This window comes from Pieris rapae, chromosome 17, assembly GCF_905147795.1.
Source record: "Pieris rapae chromosome 17, ilPieRapa1.1, whole genome shotgun sequence".
Taxonomy (NCBI): domain Eukaryota; kingdom Metazoa; phylum Arthropoda; class Insecta; order Lepidoptera; family Pieridae; genus Pieris; species Pieris rapae.
The window spans coordinates 8,349,232-8,375,264 of record NC_059525.1 but is presented as its reverse complement, the minus strand read 5'-3'; the positions used below and the strand labels follow the sequence as shown (position 1 = coordinate 8,375,264).

Genomic DNA, 26,033 nt, shown 5'->3' with positions numbered 1-26,033 from the left:
AGGAAACACTATTTTACTACGAAAGAGTCATTTAGTTGATCTCTGTTTAATGAATACATTTAAAAACATTAGAGTTAGATCATAAAAGCTAAAATATTTTCAATTAGTTTTAGTTTTCCTACATATCTACGTAGCAGTATCTTACTTTTTTTCTTCTAGTCTAATCTTTTAAAATTTACTGACAGTTTAAAGTAGCTACTTTAAAAAAATGGCTATAAGCATAATCTGTGCATGTACCTTGTGATGTTTTAAAATTTTGTGTATCTGTAACATTAGACAGCAAAATCTTTTTGTCATTGTCAGTAGAAAACAATTTTGCTTTGTGGATTAATTTATCGAAAAAAGAAACAAAAGATTTACTTTGAAGATTTATATTAATTACCAGCCAAGATGGTATTGGAGAGCACTATGATTTGTGTCGATAACAGCGATTACATGAGAAATGGAGACTTTTTGCCTACTAGACTACAGGCCCAACAAGATGCAGTAAATTTGGTGTGTCATTCTAAAACACGATCAAATCCTGAGAATAATGTTGGATTATTAACTTTAGCTAATGTTGAAGTATTGGCTACTTTAACTAGCGATGTTGGACGCATACTCTCTAAACTTCACAGAGTGCAGCCAAATGGTAATATCAACATCTTAACTGGTATCAGAATCGCGCATTTAGCTCTTAAGCATCGCCAAGGAAAGAATCACAAGATGCGCATTGTTGTATTTGTTGGTTCCCCTGTAAGTACTGATGAAAAAGAGCTTGTTAAACTCGCCAAGAGACTCAAAAAGGAGAAGGTCAATTGTGACGTAATTTCTTTTGGAGAGGATTCCGAAAATAATCCTCTTCTCACAACGTTTGTGAATACTCTCAATGGAAAAGACAACACGTCAGGTGGTAGCCATCTAGTGTCAGTACCAGCTGGAGGATGTGTTGTATTATCTGAAGCTTTGATCTCTAGTGCAGTTATTGGTGGGGACGGTGCTGGCCCATCTGGATCTGGTTTGTCACCATTTGAATTTGGTGTTGATCCCAATGAAGATCCTGAGCTTGCTTTAGCTCTGAGGGTGTCTATGGAAGAACAAAGACAGCGTCAAGAGGAAGAGTCTCGGCGCCAACAAGCAGGAACAGAGGGTGAAGCACCCAAAGCTGGGGAAGGTCAAGATACTGGCGTAGCTCTTGGGCGTGAACCAATGGAATTATCAGAAGAAGACCAGATTGCTTTGGCAATGCAAATGAGTATGCAACAAGATGCCCCACAGGCTGAAGAAAGCATGGATGTTCCTGAAGAATATGCTGAAGTCATGAATGATCCAGCATTCCTTCAGAGTGTTCTTGAAAATTTACCTGGTGTTGATCCTTCGAGTGAAGCAATCAGAAATGCTATGTCCACCATCAAGAAAGATAAGGATGAGAAGGACGATAAAGATCAAAAGGATAAGGATGGTAAAGGTTCTGGTTCCAAGGAAAATTGAAAGATATTTTTCAATTTTTTTATTTAATTATGCTCGTAACTTTGCAACAATTTTGTCAAACACAACAATAAATATATACATATTTCACCATGAACAGTTTACTTCCAAGATACCCAGTTGAGTCCTTCTATTTTCTCATATCCTGTAATAATAGACATTTGCATTAGGTTTAATAAAGAAATGTACACATAGTAATGTTTTATTAAGCATACTTGCATCATCCCAAAACTTTTTTGACTTGAATTTATTTTTAGCCTGAAGGAGAGCTATTCTTCTTTGTTCCTCAATTAGTGGTTGTGGTTTTTGTATAGAAGTATTAGGTGAGTCTAAAAGTAGAATTTTACAATTATTTAAATACACTTAATTATTAACCTACAACCCTATTCCAATATTTTCTGTTGTAGAAATCAAAGACCAATTTCAAAACCTTTTTATTAAGTTAACAATTACATGAAAGGCTACTTGTTAGAGAAAGAAAATATCTTACGACAGTTCTTTTTTACGGAGTGTTCTTGATTCTTCATATTGAGTACAAAATGTGAACTCTTTATATCTTCCAACTGCGGCTTAAAACTTTTACTGCCATAATTTACAACTGAAAATAAATAATGATAGAGTAAGTACATATCTCGATTTTATCATTTCGGGGAAAAACCAAATTTATTTTTATAGGTATACATGTTATTACTAAATGTAAACTACTAACATATTGGTACATTGTCTTTAAAGATATTTTAAATTAATATTTTTGTTTTACAACTTACAACTTGGTTTCCCAATAAAAGGGGTCTTAATATGTGCCGAAATTTCGTTATGACTGGTAACCTCACCTGTAAGAAATAAAAATATGTACACACTTTTAAGTCATTTTAATTGTGGTTTGTTTGAATTTTGTCAGTCCTGTCCTGGCTACTCAGCAATATAAGGGCTTAGACAAGATTGATTAACAGTAGTGTATGTAGAAAGTCGAAAACTAAATTTGTATGAAAATTTGTCGACACGAGCTGTCATTTAACGTTTGATTCCCGCGCTGTGAGATGATGCGCAAATTTTACCCCACTCCCTTGTTTAATGCTCTTACTTCTTGTAAGCCATCTTGACTAAAGCCCATGGACAGTCCTGACCTGTACAACACATAGTAACACAGAAACGCTGTTCTCTTTTCTTGTCAGCGAGAGAAATGGGCAAGTCTTTAGAAAGATGACTGACCATCTTTATACACGGTGACCCTGCCCCTGTCTGACGTTATCGCCTTATACTACCATTTACTGTCAGCCTTTGCTACTACTCCTGTCGGAAATATTACCCTATACACTTCTAGCTATTGTAGCAAACGGGTCACAACATCAATGGGCAGCGCGAATGATCTATTTATATACGTGGGCAGCACATCCCTGTCCGACCGATGGTAAATATCGCTATATCAATAAATGTTTTTTTTTTCGGGTATGGTGTAACTGATTAAAAGGCGTCATATTGTGTATCAAATAAAATATGATTTACTAATTTCTTGATAATTAATAAGATATATCCTGATAATAAGAGATATCCTGTAAAATATGAGTTTTAGGCATGTGAAGTCCTCCTCGCGTCTTCGGGTAATCTATACATACATAAAACAACTCCGCAACGTAATATTACAAACAAATAAGTGATCTTTTAGAACTTACTATTGGCTTTTATAATCGTCGGCATCTTGATATGTCCGAACATTTCATTGTTTTGATTATTCAAATATTTGTGCGAAGAGGCATTCGATTTGACATCATCTGTAACAAGACAAGGCACCTAGTTGTAATAGGAATATTTACTGCTGCCACAAAATAATTATAATGTAATTGGTGTAAATTAATGTACCTAATGAGTTAGTATAAAGTATTTGCTTACAATATTTATTCTTAATTGAAGCCTAAGTGAAGAAAATAAGAAATTTAGGTATAAGTTTAATATTAACATACCTAATTTTGATAAAACATTCAACATTGCTTAAAAATTATACTTACCTTGAATTTTTTGTTTATTTCTTGAGGCTTTTGTACTTTTCGTTCCTGTTAAGTCTGAAAATAATTAAAATATGTTTAATTTTATTTTAAGAGTCCAATCCGCATTTATGGAATCAATAGATTGTTTCATAGGTATAATGATCAGAGGCCTTTCATATGTTCCGCAACCAACTATGACTCATTATAAATTGCATTCAAAACTCAAAGCTATCAACAACCACATGCTATCTACATAATATGACTCGAAGCTCACGTTGAGGCTTCTTATTCGCGGGGGCTGATCTTGCTGGCGCCAAACCACTCTTTAGCTCAGGAGATGGTGGCCGTGGTCTTACCTTGACAGCTATATTAAGAACACGACTCATTACATTTCTTTTAATAGTATATAGTAATAGTACATGCCTTCAAATAACTATCTATAAAAATTGTAATCAAAAACAATGTTTTACGTGTATCATGAGCAAGTCCAACAAATAATGTGATCATAGGTATTACATAATTTTTGACAACACAAATATTATACTAGTAAAATTGTATCACAATAAACTTCTCAATACGATGAATAGATATTGATTAGTGAAGCAGACAGAAACATTCACCTTTATGTGCAGATACTGCTCTTCTGAACTGCGGATACTTTTGATGAAATATGTCAGATTAATAAGCACTTATATCGCCATATGATGTCTTTAAGAAAGCTCGCAAAATTACGTTGTGGTTTTTGACATTTTCCTTTGAATTATTGTATGTAGAGGGAGGGTAAAACTTGCTGAGTTTCTTGCCCGTTCTTCTCAGAACAAGGCCTCCTGGTAATTTTGCGAACGCATGGCGTAGTTTTGCTCTTTCGCGAATTTTGTAAACGTTTTTGACATTCATAAGCATGCCCTAAGTCGCATCTAAATTGAATAAAGAAATGTTGATTTGATTTGAAAACTTACTAGTATTGAACGCCATGAGTGGAGGATTTCTTGTCTCTCTTGTATTGGGTCGCTTATCTTTACACGTCTTATTGGCTGTCCAAAACAAATAACTAACTGCTATTATTGTTATCATAAACTGCCATTGTAAGTACGATAAGCATGCGACAATGCGGTAAAGCCTCCAGAGTAAAATGTGGGTAGAAATGCTGATAACCATGTCTATTACTGAAATAGAATTATTTTAACTACCCTCGGTATTTCACTATCAATAACCATGGCAAATACGCACGTACGATATGGATTTACAACATAAATGTCAATAAGGCAAAATATTAAATTTTTTTACCCATACCCAATGAAAATAGGTAAGAAACAAAATAACTCACATAGAATGCTAACTTTGCTGAGGTCACGTTTTGGTGTCGAACTCGATGAGGTGGGTCTGTTTTCCGCTTGAAAAATAGTCATATAATCTGTTAAAGTTTTGCTAAACGGCAAACTAGTCTAGTTAAAACCCGAGTCAATAAGAGATCTGAAATTCATATTCTACGGAAAACGAACTGAAGGAAATATTTCTCTATTTTTTCAACAACTTTATCTAAGTTGTTTTCAGCAAGCTGACACGGTCATTAATAACATTTTAGCTTGCTGACCGTTTCAAGAGAGGCTCTATTATATACCAAACATTTTTGGATTTGCATAAAATTATTCTTGTTTCAGGCTATTTCAGAATAGTTTTAGTCACATGGTCTAGTTTTCTAATACAACCTTAAAGATTTCGTTTCTATCCGATACCGTTGTTTACTCTATTCTAAGGGTAACACAATTGAGAAAATATATAAGATTCATCACCATTAAAGATATTAGATCCACTTTAATATTGTATAATAAATAATTGAGTACGAGCTTACCTTTCCAAGAGAGTAAAGGCGATCGACTGCTACTAAACTGCGGTAGAGGTATCTTGCTTGGGGCTAAGAAAAATACAATATTTAAGTAGATATCGTTTCTATAATTATTTTAAGTTTTTTTAAAAGGAAGCAATTGTTTTTTTAGTCCTGTAGTCTTGTTAGGGGGATAAACAAGACTAGGGGACGCTCAAAACGGTTTCTAGTGTGAGATGCCGGCATTTATAATTGCAACAGAAACTTGGCCATGAAGCAAAAACTGTTCAATGCTTCAGAGGAGTGGTAGTCTGTACTGTTAGTAATATTAACATATCATATTTCTTAATTGAGGTGTTATTATAAATGAAAATAATTAAAATAACGCTCACAAATAAATTACCTACCTGGCGAAGAAACGGGACGGCCATTCCGATTTACTAAAAGTCTTTTATTCATTGGCGTGACTAAAGGTTTTCCATATCCATTTGGTGAATCTGTAATAATTTCTCTTTTTAATTAACATGCGGTAGTCATGATACGACTTAACAGTAACAGAATTTTCGGAATCGGTCGAGTTTTCGAGTTTATTCGTTACAAGCATACAAATGTAAATCTTGCATTCCTCATAATATTAATAAAGATTTGCTTCAACGTTAAAAAGTAATATTTTCAGTCATGACTACTAGTCAATCGAAAAAAGTCTGAAAAATTTCGGCCGCGAAGGACCATTAATGAGATACTGAAAATAGTTCTTATATATTATAAAATGTCATAATTTATATGAATGAACATCATCCAAATTGAGGAAAATTATAAAAAATAACGAATTATTAACGGTTTTGAACGAACTTACAAAAAGTACAATATAATTTTCCTTCAAAACTTCGTTTTTTATGTTTCGTGTGTATTCGGTGGGTCTGAGAATAAGGTCGTAATGTTATTTTGTGTAATACGGATTTGACCCCAATATTTGGGATTAAAATACATAATATACCCTCTTGTACCACCAACCCCCATTTCTAATAGTGATTAATGAAAAACTGCTCAGAGATTTATAATATTTTACCTGCATTCGACGATGCAACAGTACTGTCACATGTGTGTCGTTGACCATTTCTACCAGGTTTTAATTCCTTTCTTGCTTCAGCTGACTTAGATGAATAGTTACTTGGAGAATTTTTATTTCGTGAATGCGCTGTAATGTTTGTTTTAAATTACATTTGATTAATTTGTCATGTCACGACCCCACCTTAAAACAGTTTTTTTTTCTATCGTTCTTTAAGTCTGTAAGTCTTTGGACCAAAATATAAAAAAAACGAACAACATGAATGATGTAAATGATACTGTCCCAGTTCCCAGTCAATTACATTAGGTTACTTTACAGCCAAAAATTTCTACGTTCTTTCATTCTTTTTACAAATCATGATGTTTCAATTAATTTCTATGGGGTTGGGTGTAGCCGTAATTCGACAAATATATCTTAAATTTTATAGGTAACAGATATTTAAAATTAATTTAATTAATTATTACTGTAACGTTAATATAAAAAGGAAATCAAGCTAACTACTTTAGCATTTAACGCATTTAAATTTTTATAACATAATCCCCCCCCCAATCTCTCGGCCACTCTGCCGAACTCTAAAAAATTCAATTATTTTTTTATTTGTATTGGAAGACTGATATAGTGTGAATAATTTCTATCTGGCCCAACAACATTCCAAAATTTTGATCTCAAATCATTAATATATATTAATATACTTACAATTGACATCCCGGGGTTTTTGTTCAATAGTATTTTTTTCATTTGGTTTATGTGACGCAGCCGATCGAGCTATTAATACAAATATTTACATTCAATGGACAATATCAACACGCAAGTTTCTGGACCACATAATGTAGATACTGTTTGATCTAGTGTATTTTTATAGAGTATTGAAATACTATGCTCCAACATTCTTTATCATATATAAATTATCAATGGCATAATAGAAGGCAAAGGGAAGGCCTCTTTATCTCATTTGACACTTAATGCCAAAGAGGTTGCGGGTGCCTTGCCGGCCTTTTAACGTCAGGCTGGCTAATTCTCATAACAATACCAATCAACATATATCAGATACTAATACGTACTCTTCTATTGAAAAGTTGCTTAAAACCGATTGATAACGATCCAAATATACGATTTTATACTTACTCGAATTATTACTTCGTGATCTTTCTGTTGACTGAGCTCCACTCCCGTTCATAGAATCTGACAAATATATCCAATTTTTGTTTCTACCTTCATACGTTTTTTACTAATAGTACCTACATATATTTGATAAACCCAATTAGTGCCACAACCTTTAAGGCTTTAGGTTCTATCTATTGAATGATGATTTGTCCATCTAATAGGCAAATAGGTGATCAGCCTCCTGTGCCTGACACATGCTCGGATCTAAGGCAAGCAACCCTCACGATGTTTCACATATTCTTGGTGCACATCCGGAGTTCGAACCTCAGGGATGAGACACTTAAGCTACTAGGCCAGCACTGTTCTATACTAGACAAGTAAAAATGAAAATTTAAAAAAAGCCCTTTTGACTGTATCGCAAAATACATCTGTATTTATTATTGTTTAATATATAACTACTGTCAATCAAACAACCATTGATCATTCGTATATGTTTTTGGTTTTCTGTATCGAATGTTAAATGAACATCAAAATGAATGCAAATCATCCTTACTAGAAAACCTTGAAATCGGGGAACGACGAGGCGATGAACAAGACTTGCTGCGACAGCTGGAATTCACCGCATCACTTGTCACAGAGGCACATTTGCTCTCCCTTCTTAATCCTAAAAAATTAACGTATGACGTATTCAATCATCTAAAACCTTTAAGATCAAAGCACATATCAACTCAGAAAGGGATCGTCACCGTATTCTCGTCGCCGTCAACAATCAATCAATCAAAATTTATTTATTCAGTTTAGATCCGACTTAAGGCATGCTTATGAATGTCAAAAACGTTTACAAAATTCGCGAAAGAGCAAAACTACGCCATCCGTTCGCAAGACTACCAGGAGGTCTTGTTCTGAGAAGAACAAGGCGTCAACCTGACGTATGTACGTAACCAAAGCGTATCGGCAGCTCGTGTACGTACGGCTTCGGCTAAGGCCGCGCTTACTACGTCTCGGTTTCGGTAGAAATGTCGGAGCGAAGGGTGGATGAAAACCCGGGTACGGAGAGTCAAAAGCGAGGGAACTGCAAGTTGACCACGCACCGGTACGGAGCCTGTTCCGAATTGAGGCGATTACGTTACTATTCCGATTAGTGTACGTTGCAGTTTCATACAAACAATACTGAACGGGTCGAGGTAAAGGTGATACCTTTCCGAGTTGATGTGTGCTTTGACCTTTATTGGACAGACTTCTGCGCCTTGTTTGGAACCAAGAATGGAAGTACGCACATCGTGATTTTGGTTACTTTTCTTTACAAGTTTGTACGCAGTTAATCGATAGCTTAACTTAATTTTAAGATGAGCAATTTGTATAGTTGGATTTTAAAAACTTCATCTAAACAAAATTTATTTGAAAAACCGTAATTCAGGAACTTTATATACAGAAAAGAAAATGCTTTAATTCTAATGCATTCTAATTATTTATGAATAGTGTAAGATCAAATAATCTTACGAGATGAATTGCTTTCTCTATATTTTAGTTTATCCTCTTGTGATGCTGTCTGACTGTTCGTTCGAGTTCTACTGGACGCACCTGCAAATATCCAGTAGGTAATAAAAATAAAATAAATAACTCATCCGTTTTAAACTAGTTTTTTTTTCAATACATATTTCCCGAAGTTATAATTAACCAAAACTCTATAATTATTACTCAGCTAAGCAGTTGATAAGTTAAAGCTAAAGGGATCTTATGACCCCCTGACATTTTAAATAAAACTTAATTAAAACAATTTTGTCTGACACTTTACTTGTAAACACGTGTTTACTATTTATTCCCAATTAGTAATACATCTTGTACACCATATTTATCAACCCACAAATTACAGAACATGAACTACCGAAAATCTACTGACTACATACAGGTACTACTAGTAATAAAACAACGATAGAGTATTCAAAATACTTTATTTACCATATTTAACAGTTCAAACTTAACATACTTTTGCCAGTACTAAACCTAAAGTAAACATTAATAATGACTCAATTCCAATGTTCTACATACAGAAGTCATACAAAATCCTCTGACATAACTATTAATATTACATCTATAATAACTAGAACATTATTTATAACAAACTAAAGTAACATAAATAAGAGATAAAACATTCATTCGTGTGTATGAATTACATCATTCGATACAAGTTTCTACTTTACCCTATTCAGTCAGATGTTCTATTATCATTTATATGTCGCAGGCAACTAGCTTAATAAGCTGTTCAATTAATAGCCTAGCCGTTTAACTAACGGCCTAAAGGATGTATAGCCAGTTAGTCAAACAGCTAGCCAAATGACTCGGATCGATGACGTTTCATTACTTGCCTAGCCTGTTGACTGTTAATTTAATCATAAATAGAAACTATTGAAAGTGTCAATATGGCGTCGGAAAAACCATAACTTCCATGAAAAACAACAAGTATAAGGGAAGTTTGTAGTGACATAAATAATGTGAATTTGACTTAAGCCATTTAATTTAAAAAAAAAATTGGATGTCACTTTTTTATTTCTGCCAAATAATGGCTCTATCGTACGAATGTCCTAAGCATAAGCTAGCCAGTTTATTTAATGTTGTAACGAACGCTACGGCTGAATCTTTTTCCGGCCGTTAGTTAAACGGCTAATTAGGCTAGTTGGCTGCGACATATATATTTAGCAGCTTGCTTTAGGTTCGATGCAAATATTAATAACGATTTGCTTCTTTATTAAAATATACATATATGTACTGTCTGTAAAAATGGCGGTTCAATAAATTATTTTAACTGTACAATACCGGAAGTAGGTATGTTAGGAGCGGACGCCTGCCTCTCCTTGTGCTTCTGTCTCATGGCCGCTTTTAGTTCCAGTTCCACGCAATGTTCAGCAAACATTAGCTGCAGGGGAGCATACATGTGTGGTAGAAGCTCCAAATCGCTCATAGTAATCTAAAAAAATATGATCAGAAAAATATCAAAAAATATTTAGATTTAGATTAGGATTTAATGTCTATTATTAATTACATGTGTAAATTTGGGAGTTGGTCTTTTGGAACTAAGAAGACGGGAACAATTTTGAATAGATGCGCGGGGGTTTATTGCTACAAACAAAAATGTATGAGAAGCGGAATAAGATGTGGACACAACCAAAGACACACAGCACAGAGAAACTGTCCATACACCATAGAGTAAAAATTAAAATGCAATAATTATATTGTCTATAACTACTAAATAAATTCTCACCTGCATATTATCAAAAGCGATACCAACACTTTTATTATCGTTCAAAATGTGCGCGTTAAGTCGGGGCAATCTCGCGTATCTCTGGCTAAAGTGCGTCAAAACTGTGAATGTTGCGTTCATTTTCCGTCCTATATCTATCGCTTGAGAGGTCGTTGAATGCATTTTTGTGCGAGCTTCGTCTGCCAATTCATCTTCCATCGTTGCTTCGTGGATGAGAAGTGTAGAGTTCATGCCTTAAAAATGTTTTTGGTCTTAACCCCAGACTATGACTTCCGTATTTACAGTATTATGCATTTGACAAGCGGAAGTCGTACTTAACTAGCTAAATTATTTAACTGTGTTCAAGGTATCGATTTTTTTTTGTAAATCTGTGTCATCCACGGTATCATGGACACGGAATTTCAAAGTATTTTCGACATTTAGTTCATACTAAACAGGAGTCATCTCCCGTATTTCAAAAATATATTGACAAGCGGAAGTCATACTTAGGGTATTAACTGTATTTTTTTTATTATATTATATATATATTATTATATTATATATATATATTTAGACAATCCACGCTGCTTACGCTGGCGGATTTTAACTTTAATCCCCGGGTAAAAAATTGTCTTTGGCTTAAATAAAACAGATAATTCTGCCCTGTTAACATAACTAAATTTTTTGCATCTTTAAAAGCTTACAAAACTGTTGTTAGCATTTAAAACCAATTATTTAAGCGGGCGGTAATTCAAATAAAATCGGAAGATTTTCTTTTTACCGTAAATTCTATTGCATTTGACAAGTGGAAGTCATACTTAACTAAATATAGTATTAATAGGTTCAAAATTGTAAATTTGTAACATTACATATATTTACTTATATTTATACCTATTTATAGAATAATCACTGAATTCAAATTAACATTTATAATTACGATGTGACTGCATCGTTATTGATTTTACACACAAACTCTACAAAAATGTTTAAAAATTCCTTACAAATAAAATTCAATATCGAAAAACATAAAAATCTTACCGATCTTAACCAGCTCTTCACAAGGAATCGTGTCTCCGGAATAAGTGACTTTGTGCTTCTCGTCTACTTGAACGGCGACCCCAAAAGCATTAGGACAATGTGAGACCAGACAGGACGTGATGTTCTCAACACCAATACCCGCTAACACTGCAGATGTGATGTCTGTGTTCGGGGGATCTGATAGTTTTGCTTCTAACTGAAAATTTTTGAGCAAAATATTGGGTTCAAAAAAGATTTTAGGTATGATAGTAGTCAATAAATTATAAAAGAGAACAATATATTGATTAAAGTTTATTTATTGACTTTATTTATTTGGAAAAAAGTTTAAAAAATCTTTTTTTTTTGTTATATATGATTTATGTTATCTGTATGTTAAATATGTCAATTTAAAAAATAGAAAGCTATATATTATTTTTTATAATATATTATACATTTTTTTAGTAATTTTTAATTTTTATTGATAAAGTTTGCCAACGTTCGGCACACTGATACATTGGTAAAAATACAATTCCAAAAAACAAAATACAATTTTTAATGTGACAAGCAATTAGAGGCAAACATTACATTCATTAGAGCACATACAAATTTCAATCGAAACAATTTTTAATCAAAACAAACATTACAAACAACTACAAAACAATTACAAAAAACTAAACAAAAATCGATTTTAAAGTGTGAGGGGAGCAACTATGGATATCTAGACCTAGCTTGTTTATCAAAATGCTCAATCTGGATATCGGAGAGCTTACATATGATAAATATAAAAAATATTTTTTTTCGCGCGATTCCCAGCTTCCACCGCTTGCATGACAAGAAAAATCAACGTCAGACTCCAAAGCCTGATCCACTCGCCGTAAATATTAAACATATAAATATTTGTGAATTACATGGTTAAAATTAAACTGATAATAAAATCAAAAGCACTTACCAAATTCTGATTGGGTATCAAAGTGAACTCATTCCGTATAGACTCAAATTGTTGGTCGTACTTCGAAAGCCAAGTCACAATTTGGCCAGGCGCTAACAAGTACAACGTGTCGTCACTTGAAATCTCCTCCAAAGCGTGACGTCGTGCTTGAAGAACGCCCATTAAACCTGCAAATTGACACCCTGAAGTTAGCTATATTCAACATTTTAGTTTTTTGTGATATTTAAATACAATTTATGTAACTAGTTAATGCGTTATAATAAAGCTTTTAATGTATTGAAACATTTTTTATTGTTAGTGTATTTTATTCTAAAAACGCAGAATAAAATTCTTGAAAAGATTTTTATCTTGTTACGCAAAAGAAGCCGCGAAAAGAATGCGGGTACATAAGTACCCACACATTTTTTTTTTTCAATAATTTGTTGTTTGTTTAAATTAAATATCAGTTTCCTATATTTTGTTTAACAATGTAATCTGTTTATCTTACTGTTATATGTTATATATTATATTATATGTGTAGCTGTAAGATTACGTATAAACAAATAAAATACATACCAATATGATGGTCAGCATGTAAATGAGACACGAAAATAGCCTTTAAGGACCTCAGGAAAGTGTTCACGCGTTTTGGTCCGTAAAATCGTACCAGTTGATTAAATGTGCCTTCACCACAGTCTAACAGCATTGAGCGATTTTCGCTGTAAAAATAAATTAATAAGCAATATCAGTATTAGCTGTAAGACTGTCTCTTTCTGTACAACTGTGTTCAGGCTGTGACGAAAAGGGACAAATGAGTACTTTCTTTGCCTGTTTCTATACTATTTCACTTACTCGATTTGAAGAACAATTCCACTAGTATTCCTAGTCTTACTGGGTATACAGGATCCGGTACCCAAGAAGACCACTTTGGGAAACTCCCTGGCGTCACTCTTTGCATACCGAAGGTTGTCTACCAGGGTTCGAAATTGTTCTAAGCTGGGTACAAATCCATCCACATCCATCGTTTCTTGGATATAATCTTGGATGTGCAGTTTTGGTTCCGCTGACCTGAGGAGATTTGTAAATGACTAAAATTCAGATTCTGATCAGAGCAGATCGAAGATTGAAATACACTTTCATATATTGAAGAATAATCAAATAAAAAAATTGCAAAATTTATTTCGATTTTTATGATTTATTGTTCATATGTTTAAGTAAATAAATATTCGTACATAAAATATATAACAGTGCCAAAGAATTTTAACTAAAATGAAACGAAATATGTCACAGAAAGACCGCGTAGCATATTAAGTGAGCCGAAAAGTTCGTAGGCTGACACATCGATGGCGCTACTAGTGTTAAATTAATATCATTTTTAGTTGTACTATTAGTTTGTATTAGCTACGCTCGCCAAAACAGACCAAGCTGAGCTATTAATGCCAACAGCGGGATTCCATTTAAAGAGAAACTATTAATTTATAAGATATAGTATTTTGAGTAACTTTAACTGTTTAAAGAAAAACACTTTTTTACGGATTATAGTTTATATTTTATTAATACATAACTATAATCCGTAAAAAAGTGTTTTTCTTTAAATGTGTAAAAGTTATGTTAATAAAAGACAATACTATGTGCAACTTTAACTGTGTTTAAAAAAAATTTTTAAAATTAATTTCCTGAGTTAATAAAGCATTTCTTTTGACGGAAAATATATTAATGAACCCAAGCTTAGGTTGATAAACATTATTCTGATTGTGCACCTAGAAAGACGAAAAATTTTCATCTAATAATTTACGATACCATTATGAGACAAAAATCGTAAATAAATGTATAAAGTTAATAGTAAAATATACAATTATGTGCCCTGTAATGATAATGAATTAAATAATAATTCCAGCTGTATTTAAACATAAATAATATGAATAAGTATTCTTACCTATCCAACTCCCTCTTAGGCCGTAAATGAAACATAGTGAGGGTCCTAGCAGCCATGAAATTCAGCCGTGCACTATCATTTGTATGTTCTCCCTCTCCCACTCCCTGCCCCGAACCTTCCATGTTTATAATCGTCTGGAACTGGGCCACGGCAATCTAAAAATTAGTACTATATGCCACCACCAACATGCAAGCATAATAGACATGCGGGAATAAATTACAAGAGAAAAAGTAGTTAGGCGTTGTAAATATTTTAAAATTCTCGAATGTTCGCCTGATTGTATTGTATTATATTTTTGAAATAAGTTCCTTGTTGAAGAGCTAAGATAACTGTCGTTTTTTAAATAAGAAAAATATAATACATTTAAATTTTAACTAATTTAGTTAAATTTTTGACCGCAACACATTCACATATATTAAAACTCATAATCAACTTATATATTAGCCCATATACAATTTAAGTATTCTACATACCTACCCTTATCTACCCTACTTTTGTAGTTTACTTCTACTTTTTACGATTTGGTGTAAACTTTAGTTAGATTTTGGGTTTTTTTTTTATAAGTACTACTTAGTATGTAAGTTCATTGTTTTTATTTAGATTAGACCTTTATTAAGAAACAACATATAGGAAAGAGTGTGCATCCCTAACACAGGTTACAGAACTTAAAAGGGATGTACAAAAATGTATATTTAAGACCAGAAAGTATTTAAAAGGTAATTTTTTTTTTTTTTGTTTTTTTGTTTTTTTATACCTTATTCTTCAACTCCTCCAATCCCTTTAATCGTATTGGGCTACTGGTCTTCGGAAGTGGTGGATGGGCATTCCACACTGCAGGAACACTCAGATCCTTTAGTAAGGGAAATATGTCTGGATCCAGCAAATGTAGCTTGTGTTGGGTCTTATGAACTGCTTCCGAGCCAAGGCAAGAGTTTTGCCCGTTGAGTATCAGATGTTGTGTATTTGTACCAAATAGAGACATGAACGCTTGGTACCTAGAATTTAATTCAATTAAATGAAAACATTAGGACAGTTGATTGAATAATATTTGAAAAATATATCTATTTAAGTTTTCCAGCATGCCGCTTATATTAATAAGTGCATGCATATATATTTGTGAGTCTAATATATTTCAATTTTAGGAATATTTCAAATTGCAGCAAAATCTGATCTGTAGTTTTTCACATATCACTCACATTCCGGAGGGCACATTTTTAAATTTCGTATTATTATATTCAAAAGGGCATTAAATATACATGTGAATGAGCCTAGTAGACTAAAATAAAATAAAGAAATACAATTCTCTAAACATTATTAAATTTGAATAAAATTTATTATTATTTTAATTGTTTTAATGTAAGTACAAATTAATGATTTAACTCACTTGGGATGATGGAAAACATGTGGTGGTGTATAATGTACTATAACAGTTGGAATGTTTTCAGATGGATTGGTGTCGTTGTCAAAATGAGCTGCAAATTCATCCTCCTTCAGCCATTTGATGTCTGGCAATTCCAGTACTACAATAAAGAATATATATATTTATAGTACAATTTATATGTTTCTTATATAGACTTTGAATGTTACATCTAGTTATGTAAATGTTATATTTAAAAAAAGGCATAGCCATATTATTATTAAAGACATTTTGTTGCTTTTAAATAATATTTATTTCTCACCAATAAACACAGGTCCAGGGTCATCTGGTGTTTTGACATCCTTTGACATCACAAGTGTTCCATCTGGCAACACTACATCCTGTCCACTCTTTAGTTGCCCTAACATTGGACCAGGTTTCACTCCCATTTCAACACATTTCTCTAAGTCTAGGGTACCTAAACGTTTCTGTAAAATTGTTTTTAAATATAAAATTTAAGTATAGATAGTAGTAGTAGATGGAAGTAATACAGGAAAAATTAGTAAAACTCCATTGTATTTAAGGATGTTAATATACAATTAACTTAATTTTGTCAAAACTTTAATTGAACAGTCAAAACCGTTTATGACAACATCGTTTAGAATAACATACAGGTAATATTTTCCAAAATCAAAGGTCCCGGCTGAATTCTATTGTATTAGGTAATTAATAAAAATGTCATCTGGTATGACTATCACTTTTTGAGTATAGTTCAATCGATAAAAAAAATTAAAGCTATTTAACCCAAATATATTCAAAAGTTTTACAGTTCTTTTGCCTAATCTTATGCTTGAAAAAGATACATTAATGATTTTGTATTGATTTCAATATTTCTATAACAGATATTAAGTAGACTAGAATTTATTAAATGTAAATAATCTTTCAAGGAGTTTCAATTACCTTTAATGTACAAATATATGCCACACTACAATTATTGGTGACTTTTGGTATCACATGGTGTAATTTTTCTGGCTTTTTCTTTTCTTTCTCTAAAAGTTAATAAAATAAATATAATGTAATTAAAAGTTGCATAAGAACACAAATTCTGTATTGATTTAATGTTTTTAGTACAGCATGTATATGAGTATCAAGAAAATAGTTTTAATGGTTTAAAGTCTTGTTTCTTTGAGTCATTATATATGTATTTTAATTATTTATGTGTGCTTTTTAAGTCTCTTTTTTATTTACTATTTAGTTTTTCTGTTAAAATTGTGAAAATAGCTGGCTATCAAACATGGAACACACCTTTCTCAAAAGATACTTTTGATTTTTGTTTAGTATTTTTACTTCTGTCTGTTTCACGCCTATAGTAATCTGTATCATCGTGAATAAACTCTTCAAAATCTTGTTCTTGCTTGCTAGGATGATCTGGAGAAGAGTCCAACTTTGGTTTCTTAGCTACTGGCTTCATTTCAGGAAATAAGGTTTGTTGGGGGCTCCTTAAAAGATACACATTAATCATAGTTTCAATTTAAGAATTCAAAATATTGTAACTATTTACTACTAAGAATGTGTAGTTTTGCTAGATTAATGTAAGCATTATTATCAATTGTAGGAAATTTAATTATACCAAATAATTATTTACATATACTGCAATTAAATAAAACATACACAACAGACTTAATTTGAATTAAGACAGAGGGTGCAATAGGTTTAATTTAGAAATATATTATTAGTAATATGGAAGCATTTCTATAGTTTTCCATTATAATAAAGATTTTAAATACTTACAGTATCACATACTTTACAGACATAACATTATCTTCATAATCTTCACTGGGGCTACATTTTGCCATTGTAACATTTAAATCTTTCATGATAACAAATCTTTTTGTTGCATTATAAAGTTCATCCTGAAATGATGAAATAAATTATGGATATTTTTTTTATTTTAAGTATATAGCAAAGCATTTTTCTTTATACATTTCAGAAAATAATATTTTTGATTGGTCATTGCAAACTTTGAGCTTGAAATTAATATTTACCAGGCCTTCTGGTCCGTGTAATGTGATATTAGGAACACCAACATCCTGCAATGTAAGTGACAGACCAGGTAGACCTCCCAGATTCTTCCAGGTCTTACTTGTAATAAAAATGTGGTCTAGTTTGGATAGCTTCACTTTATGCTCATGAGCTAGACGCTGTGTGCATTCTCCACAATTGAACATATATCTGGAATAGTTTGTTATAGATTAATTTACAAATACATTCACTATGTCAACTATACCAAAACAGTAATTTCAACAAAAGGAAGTTTACCGCTTTTGATCTGTGAAGAGATATAACGTATTTGGTGCTCCTCGAGCCCCTGAGCCCAATACTTGGAGGTAAATTGTGCTGGGACCGTACTTATCACCCTTCTTAGCATTTTTTTGACGTTGTCGTTGAACTTCAGCTATCCTCGCAGTATTTGATTTCGGCATGTTGGCTAAAATATCCAACAGCCGATTACTACCCTTTGATGAGTAATAAGCGTTATTTAAGAATTTACATCTAACTACTTTTGTAAATAAATAGAGTTTACCGCACATGTGTTTCGAGGTTATTTATAATTCAGTCTATAATCGTTACGAGCATTTCTATGCATCAATCTCCTTCAAATGAGAATTATATGGCTATTGAACATAATTTTAACATATTTTAAATGTAAATAAATATATTTATTTTAATTGATACATTGGCAGATTTTTAGATTTAGAACAAATGCCGCACAGATGTTTTTTTGCTACTGTCAATTGCAAAACTGTCAATGTTTGATTTCTTAATAATTGACAATTGACGTTTGAGAGGAGTAAAAAAAGTACGTACTATTCAATTTAATTGTTAATTTTATAATTATATTTTATAGATTTTCCTAGGTAAATTAGTGTCAAATCAGTTTACAAATTGGTAGTCACTGTTATATTTTGTTAATTTGTGTTTACGTGACAAACTGGAACATATCTTTTGCTGTCTGAATTTGATAAATAGCAACCCCAAAGTAGAAAAATCAAAAATGGCGTTTTGTACAGCTGTGGATTCGTATTGCGCAATTTTTATGTAAATGTTCGAATTAAACCCAATAATTAAAATAATAAACTTGAAATAGTTATTGAGATGAACTTATAATGCTATTATTTTATCAGTTTAGCCGCGAATATTGTGCAGTGGTTTTATAAATTAAGTTTGTGCCGAACTGTCATGGACCGTCGTCAATTTTTTGTGTTGTGGTGATGTATTGAAATAATAAATAATGAAACGAAAAATAATACGGCTGTGCTAATAATGTAAATATGATGGCTGTGTTATGGGTGGTTTTATTTTGGGCCTCAGTTGGCCTACGCGCTGTGTCTGGTCTACCCATTGGGGAAACACCTCTAGCCTACCCTCATGGTAAGCCATAAAATTATTCAAAAAAGAGTTTTAACTACCGGAAACGTTACAAAAACGTGATTAAAATAAAAATGTCCTTTTTATTGCTTCATCATATCATAACTTGTGCTTATTTAAGATGATTTACCTTTTATCAATCTAAAACATACTGGGAGATGATGCTTTGAAGTTAATTTATGTATTTTCTGAAAAAAACAATCAAGTAAAGTTCCAGTCAAATTAAATTAAACTAGCTATTGAGGTACTAAGCATTTTTGTTTGATGCCTTAAATTAATACTATTGAGACTCATATATTTCCGGTTCATTAGATTATGAGTTACAGAAATGTAATATTTTTTAAGTAAATAATTTGTAAATAAGAATTTGATTAGCATAAATGCAGCTGCAGCATAATATTATTTTATCATATCTATATCAGTTAAAACTGTAAAGGAATCTAGATTGTGATTAATTTAGTAAAAAAACCTCTCCTGTAAATAAATAAAACTACAAACTTTTTACTATAAAAATTGTCATCAACTAACCAAGAATGTGTGAATTTTGTAAAAAGGCTACTTATTTTTTTTCTTGTGCAAAATTATAAATGGTCAATTAGTGAATTTTTCTGTCATCCTTTTAGAGTCACATAGTGAAGAATATGTTGGCTTGGGCTCTGAGGGTGGTTTGTATACACTGCCAGCGCTGGCGTTGGTTTTAACAGCTGTTGGTCTCCTATTTGGATGTACTTGGTGTTACCAACATAAGGATTGCAAAGTAAGTATACAGACCTGTTAATTATGTTTAATTTATAAAATTCCTTAAAGGCTATTATATATGTCTCTATCATACAGTATTTATATTAAGGTATGTTATACTAAATACATTTAATTCTTCTACAAAGAGAAAAAGTTACATTTAATGGACCACAAATAGTCAAAGTTAGTAATTTATTGTGTGATTTTGCATGATTCAATGATTAAAAAGGGATTTTAAAATATGAACTTGTAATTGTAAAAGATGCATGACCCAGTTGTTTATCTAAAAATCTAACATTATAGGTAAACATAACACCTATTATATATTAGTTATTTAGTGAGGTTCTACTTAGTAGCAAAACTAACATGTACTTTGACAGTTTGGCATTAAAGTTTGTATTGTTTCTTATAAGAATTGACAACAATTACTTTTGTTCAAAAATTCACATGATTTAAACCAAAATTAGAAACATACTTATTGTTGTATTTAACTTAAGACTTGTGTGGAGGAGATATTTGATATTATGAGGCCGAATTCTTATAACAACATATTTCAGGCAATATGGACCAATATAACCTGAAATATGTTAAGTCTAAATATAGCCTTGCAATACCACTGTTATAATACATTTACTAATAAATCTTGAAGAAATTGAAAGAAATAGTAGTATTCTGTTCTTATTTTAACTTTAACCCACATAATAGACAATAAAATTCAGTTGATAATGTATCGTGAATTATGTAGAATATAAATAATGTCGCCGTTTCAGTCTAATAAGAGTTGTATCTAATCACCGAGAGAGGTCAACGCCCTCCGCGTATGATAACTGCGTAGTGAAAAAAAGTGAATCACTTTACGCTGCGTTCATTAAGAATTACGATTGTGAATCAACATCATTGTTTCTTCGATTGCTTATTTTTCTTATCTGAATGAACTTATTAGATTATCATAAAGTGTTAATCAGTAAACATGCAGAAGTATTAAGTCATTGGGATCTATTGATAAACATGAACGGATTTAAATGCGACCATAGAGGTCATAAGCGTAGAAATGTAGTTAGTTAAATTTAGGAAATTATACATATAAAAAAATATAATTGTCAATTTAATAACATATATTTCGTTAAAAATATAAAGAGCTAAAGATGGAAAAAAATTGTTAAAAAAACGTTAAAGAAGCGGTCAAATCATTTATTCCAATTAGACCACCTAAAATGGCATACTTGAACGTTAAATAAAATATAAAGGTGATTCTAGTTGCCCCTTCCAAAAGGTAGTTTCGTGTGGAGAAGAATGGGCAAGAAACTCCACACTAAGGGCCTGTTTCAAAATGTATCCTACCAATTAGTAATAAATAGCTTATTTGGAACTTATATGGACATTGTGAAACAGGCCCCTTACTCTTTTAAAAAAATTACAATATTTGTATACATTAATTAAATAATTATATGTGAAGACAATGTACTCTCAGCATAAAATTACTGTAATATAATTAATACAGCTCGGCAATTAAACGATTAACGGGATATTCAAAATACCATAAAGCATAGTATATATATATATAGCATTTAAGCTGGCTTCATTACAAATGTCTCAGTCTGTCTTATCCCCGCATTTAAATTGAGCCGTATCGAGTTACAAGTCTGCTTTGAGGGTCTCCCACAAACCCCTCATTAATCCATTCAACCATAATGTATCGTTGTTACTATGAGTCATCGGCTTGTATATTTGGCAGCTGATCACTCTATACTTAATTATGATGCATTTGACAAGATGCGGCTAATTATTCACCGCCAATATTGTTTATTTTTAAGTTTTGTTTGAAGTCGGATTTGTAAGGTGAATATTAAAGGCAATTTGCTAGAATACTTCGTTATTATTGTCTTTTATTTCTGACAATATCTAATAAAAGTACATCACATTTTTCATTTAAGATATATCAAGGTACTTATAAATCGTTATTGTTTGGCCGAGAAGCGAACCTAGAACTTTAGAGTAGGAAGCATATAGACACTTCGCATATAAACACAATGTATGAACATGGTGTAATCGTTCCAGCTTACAAACATTTTGTAAACTTCCGTCCGTTCAACAAAAATTAGAAGGATTTAAGGTATATTTCTTTATTGACATTCACAAGTACACATTCTGTTAAGTACCTAAATGAATAGACCATTTTTTGAATTTGCGGACTACTAATTGATAGTTGGTAAAATGTATTTGGCAAATTAATATATTATCCGAACATTTATCAACATACATCATGAATTATAAACCAAGCCCATTCCTTTGTCACGAATAAGGTAATGCAGGTTAGCATTTAGAACTACTGATTCAATAACCTGCATTAAATCCCGTTTTATATGCGAAATACTACTGCAATTGCCTCTTACTAAAAATGCATGGTATTTTTTATATGGACCCAAACTAATAGCCAGTGCTATCAGATAACCGATGTGATGCGTTTAAAGGACCGCTTATTCATGAAACAATATTATATTGAAATATCAGTAAGAAGGAAACATTCGTGTGTTTGTGTTTGTATTTATGTCTCTCATGTTTTCACACAAAAAAGGCCGATTTCAAAAATTCTTTCATCATTAGAATGCTGCATCTTCACTGACTGACATGGCCTATATAACATTTTCCTAAAAAAAATGTAATCCCTAAGAAAAATGCAATAATACCCAAGGTGTAAAAATTATTCATAAAAAATTCTGTTAACGCGTGCTCTGGAAATTGTTGATGATAGAACAAAAAATGTCGTACAGTATTATGGAAGATATCGATATCTATAAATGAATGTTTCACGCATGAACAATTGTATGTTGGCCCATCCGAGTCGGAACTCCAAAACATCAAATTATTTTGCTGCCACAAAAGGAACTACGCCAAATGTTGTGTATAGGGAAGTTCTACAAATAAATTTCTTCTCTAATGCTATAGAAGAAAATTTTGGTCACTTATTCGACGTTATTAAATTTGAATCCGTAGGCATCCCTACTTAACGGCAAATAAGACAGGGTTGTTTTCATTGATTTGAATTATATGTGAATTTGTAGGTACTAGAATACAAATCTACTATATTAAATGAGATTTTTTGAAGGTACATATGAATATCGTTGAAAACATTATCTATTCATTCACACTGAAACGCTCCTACACATATACACAAACGCACACGTAGTCGTTGCACAATACACGTATGTATTTATTTATTACCATATATGTTATGGAAGAGCTGGACCCCCCGGCACTAGTAATTTATATTTCATTAAAAGGGCCCATAAACAATCAAATTTTATTTATTTAAGTTATTTAATTAAGGAAAAATAATAATGATATGTTTAAATTATGATGTTTTTTTATTAAGGGCGTATTATTCATTGTCTGTAGACACAGTAATTAAAGTGAAAGAGTTGAACAACCCCTGCTATTATACTCTTTTGCATAAAGTAGGCATTTGCGAGTAGTTTTTTGTTTTATTTTGTCACACGGAATATAAGAGTTTTTAAAAGTTTAATCCGCGTATGTAACTCTCGGAAATCATACGTTGTTCACATGAATGAACGTTTTTTCTAAAAGATTCTTTTTCGAAAGAAGTCTCTTTCGGGCTTTAATGAATTTAATATTATTTAATACTTATATTGTAAATTGGAGCGGACATATTTCGTCATGTAAATTGAAGTTTTTATTCTTTTTTGCCTTTTTTTAAGTATATTCCCACTCGTTTTCTTAACAATGTTGATGATGCTATACGTCAATTGGCAAAGTGTATCCGTAGTGTGAGTCACCAGTCCTTGTATTTTTTTATAAATACACTAATATTTCATTGTTTATCTGCATCGAATTGGCTCTAAAACTACAAGATTAGATCATTATTTTACCATAAAATCCCTGCGATATGCCTGATGAACATAGGCTATAGAATATTTTTAATATATATATACTGTACAGTTGTGTATGTGTGTGGGTAGATGAAATTATTTTATGACGATGGCAAAAAACAAAATAGGGTAGAAGAAGTTAGAGGTGAAATCTTCCAGACAGGGACCGCATTTTAGTATATTTATTTATTTTTATTAAATGTATGTTCATAATAAGAGAACCGAATTTGTGAAAGAGACTAATAACAATTCCTAAATCGCGTACGCTGTGGAAACTATTAACAATAAACCATTGTTGTACTACAGTTTTATAGAAGATATCAATATCTACGGAAAATATCCGCGATACTATATGTTGCAAAAAATTGTTTTAAAAATCTGTTTACCGAGAAAAGAGGTCATAGAACGTCTAACGGCCGAATAAATGCGGGTAGAACAACAAAAAACTAGTATCTTAATTTGTTAAGGTTAAATATACATTTTTGTATTCTACCCTCAATGCAATTTTGTAAGTTTATAATTAATACTTTAGTATACTTGTAAATTTGTTTATTATATTTATCATTGTAAAGGAATAAAAGAAATATACCAAATTATTCTACATGAATTACTCTTTTAATTTGAACAAGATTCTATCAAGAAAATTAATTATAGTGCTTAGGTGCACAATTTATACATGAACATTGAATGCGAAACGAATAATTAAATAAATGATTGTCGATGGTCGTAATAATAAATTACATCCGCATATTAATAATGGCTATGGCATGTATTTCTAATACCTCTTAATTATGTATTATATTTTTATATATAAAAATTGAAAAACAAAACACTATTTGCAAAAACTAAACCGACCAAAAAAGCCATAACCGTAGAATTGTTATCTCCAGAGATTCGGTTCAAATAACCAAAATTTACATATATAAAATAATAACATACTTAATATATAATAGTAATTTCGTTAAGAATTATGGACCTAAAGTCGGTGCAATCCAATAAATTTCATGTTTTATTGCGTGTTTAGACTGACCTTCCCTATCTATTAATCTAATTAGGTCCTAATATGATTTTTTTAAATGGCAACATTGAATTGGAAATATTAATGCGTTTATTATATTCTCGACTATTCTATAGTCTATTATTCTGTTGTTGCTGTAATAATAACGAAGCTATGACAATGTAAAGGGTTTTGTCCTCTTGTCCTTGCCCGATAAACAAGGGCAAGATTTATTGCTCGCTCTATAAATAGTCATAAAAGTAACATATTGGGTAATATACTGTTATGTTATGATTCCTGAGTTAATTATCTTTTCTATTTAAAAGCAATAAAGGACCACCAACAAATTGTTTCATTTTTCTTTTTTTGTAAATTAAAAAAAACCTATCAATGTTTGTTGTAAATATAAAAAGCCTAAAGCCGGTACATTGAATAGGCTATCTCGCTCTTACAACTTGATTACTAACATCGATGAAAATATTATTGTGTTTTAACAACAGTCTGCCAACTTAACGTAACATTGTTTATAATGGTCTTATTAATGAGGTTTAAGTTTTCTTTTAGATTAGGTCATTATTTTTTTATTGTGTTTGTTTGTTTTCATTTTCTCCTTTAATAGATTACTTATGTGCTAATATAAGTAATTGATGTGTATGTGTGTGTTAAATTTGTGATGTCATATTTTCTTTCATTTTTTTAGGCATACCACATTATATTGTTTTTGAACGTATAAATAAATAAAAAGCAAAGTTATATAAAATTGTAGTTAAAAAACTAATTCAGTTTGTTGCAGAGCCACAAAATGAAGTAAATGCTCGGCAAAATTATATCATCAAGCGTTGGTCTTGATTAAAATGTTTCATAATTTCATGAATCTGTTATAAACGAGGTCAGTAACCCGAATCTTCGCGTTGAAATGAAAGCATGCATTTTCGAAATGAAAGGATGCTTTCAATTGAAAATGTACTTTAATGAGAGATTACCGCGAACAGTAGTTTTTTCGAGCCAGAGTGCAAAACGCTGAGGGGCTAGTTATCCATAAGTAAATTAGGTCAT

At 31.7% G+C, this 26,033-nt stretch overlaps 3 protein-coding genes across 4 annotated transcripts in view; 2 read left to right on the top strand and 1 right to left on the bottom strand.

Moving 5' to 3' along the window:
* The first annotated feature begins 271 nt into the window (after nt 1–271).
* Nucleotides 272–1,661, top strand: LOC110997109 (26S proteasome non-ATPase regulatory subunit 4). Its single transcript, XM_022265095.2, has one exon. The coding sequence runs from the start codon at nt 391–393 to the stop codon at nt 1,468–1,470; it is 1,080 nt and encodes a 359-aa protein (XP_022120787.2). The 5' UTR covers nt 272–390; the 3' UTR covers nt 1,471–1,661.
* Nucleotides 1,479–18,705, bottom strand: LOC110997108 (ribonuclease Z, mitochondrial). The gene is made up of 31 exons (XM_045632023.1): nt 18,246–18,705; nt 17,972–18,158; nt 17,718–17,839; nt 17,232–17,425; nt 16,887–16,975; nt 16,249–16,414; nt 15,954–16,089; nt 15,324–15,564; nt 14,570–14,724; nt 13,486–13,701; nt 13,210–13,352; nt 12,655–12,821; nt 11,727–11,922; nt 10,710–10,942; nt 10,250–10,415; nt 8,951–9,031; nt 8,004–8,114; nt 7,472–7,528; nt 7,043–7,111; nt 6,347–6,475; nt 5,685–5,774; nt 5,305–5,367; nt 4,780–4,845; nt 4,412–4,618; nt 3,727–3,816; nt 3,474–3,527; nt 3,141–3,239; nt 2,235–2,300; nt 1,958–2,065; nt 1,683–1,796; nt 1,479–1,612 (listed from the first exon to the last, which is right to left on the bottom strand). The coding sequence occupies exons 1-31, from the start codon at nt 18,515–18,517 to the stop codon at nt 1,569–1,571; spliced, it is 4,131 nt and encodes a 1,376-aa protein (XP_045487979.1). The 5' UTR covers nt 18,518–18,705; the 3' UTR covers nt 1,479–1,568.
* Nucleotides 18,706–18,958: 253 nt separating this feature from the next.
* LOC110992513 overlaps nt 18,959–26,033 on the top strand; it is a 38,848-nt gene continuing 31,773 nt past the window's right edge. Inside the window, exons 1-2 of one of the 2 annotated variants that reach the window (XM_045631899.1) lie at nt 18,959–19,358; nt 19,979–20,112. In XM_045631899.1, coding sequence (XP_045487855.1) covers nt 19,259–19,358; nt 19,979–20,112 — 234 coding nt within the window. In that variant the 5' untranslated portion in view covers nt 18,959–19,258. The remainder of the gene's footprint in view (nt 19,359–19,978; nt 20,113–26,033) is intronic. The other variant, XM_045631900.1, reaches the window with a different exon arrangement.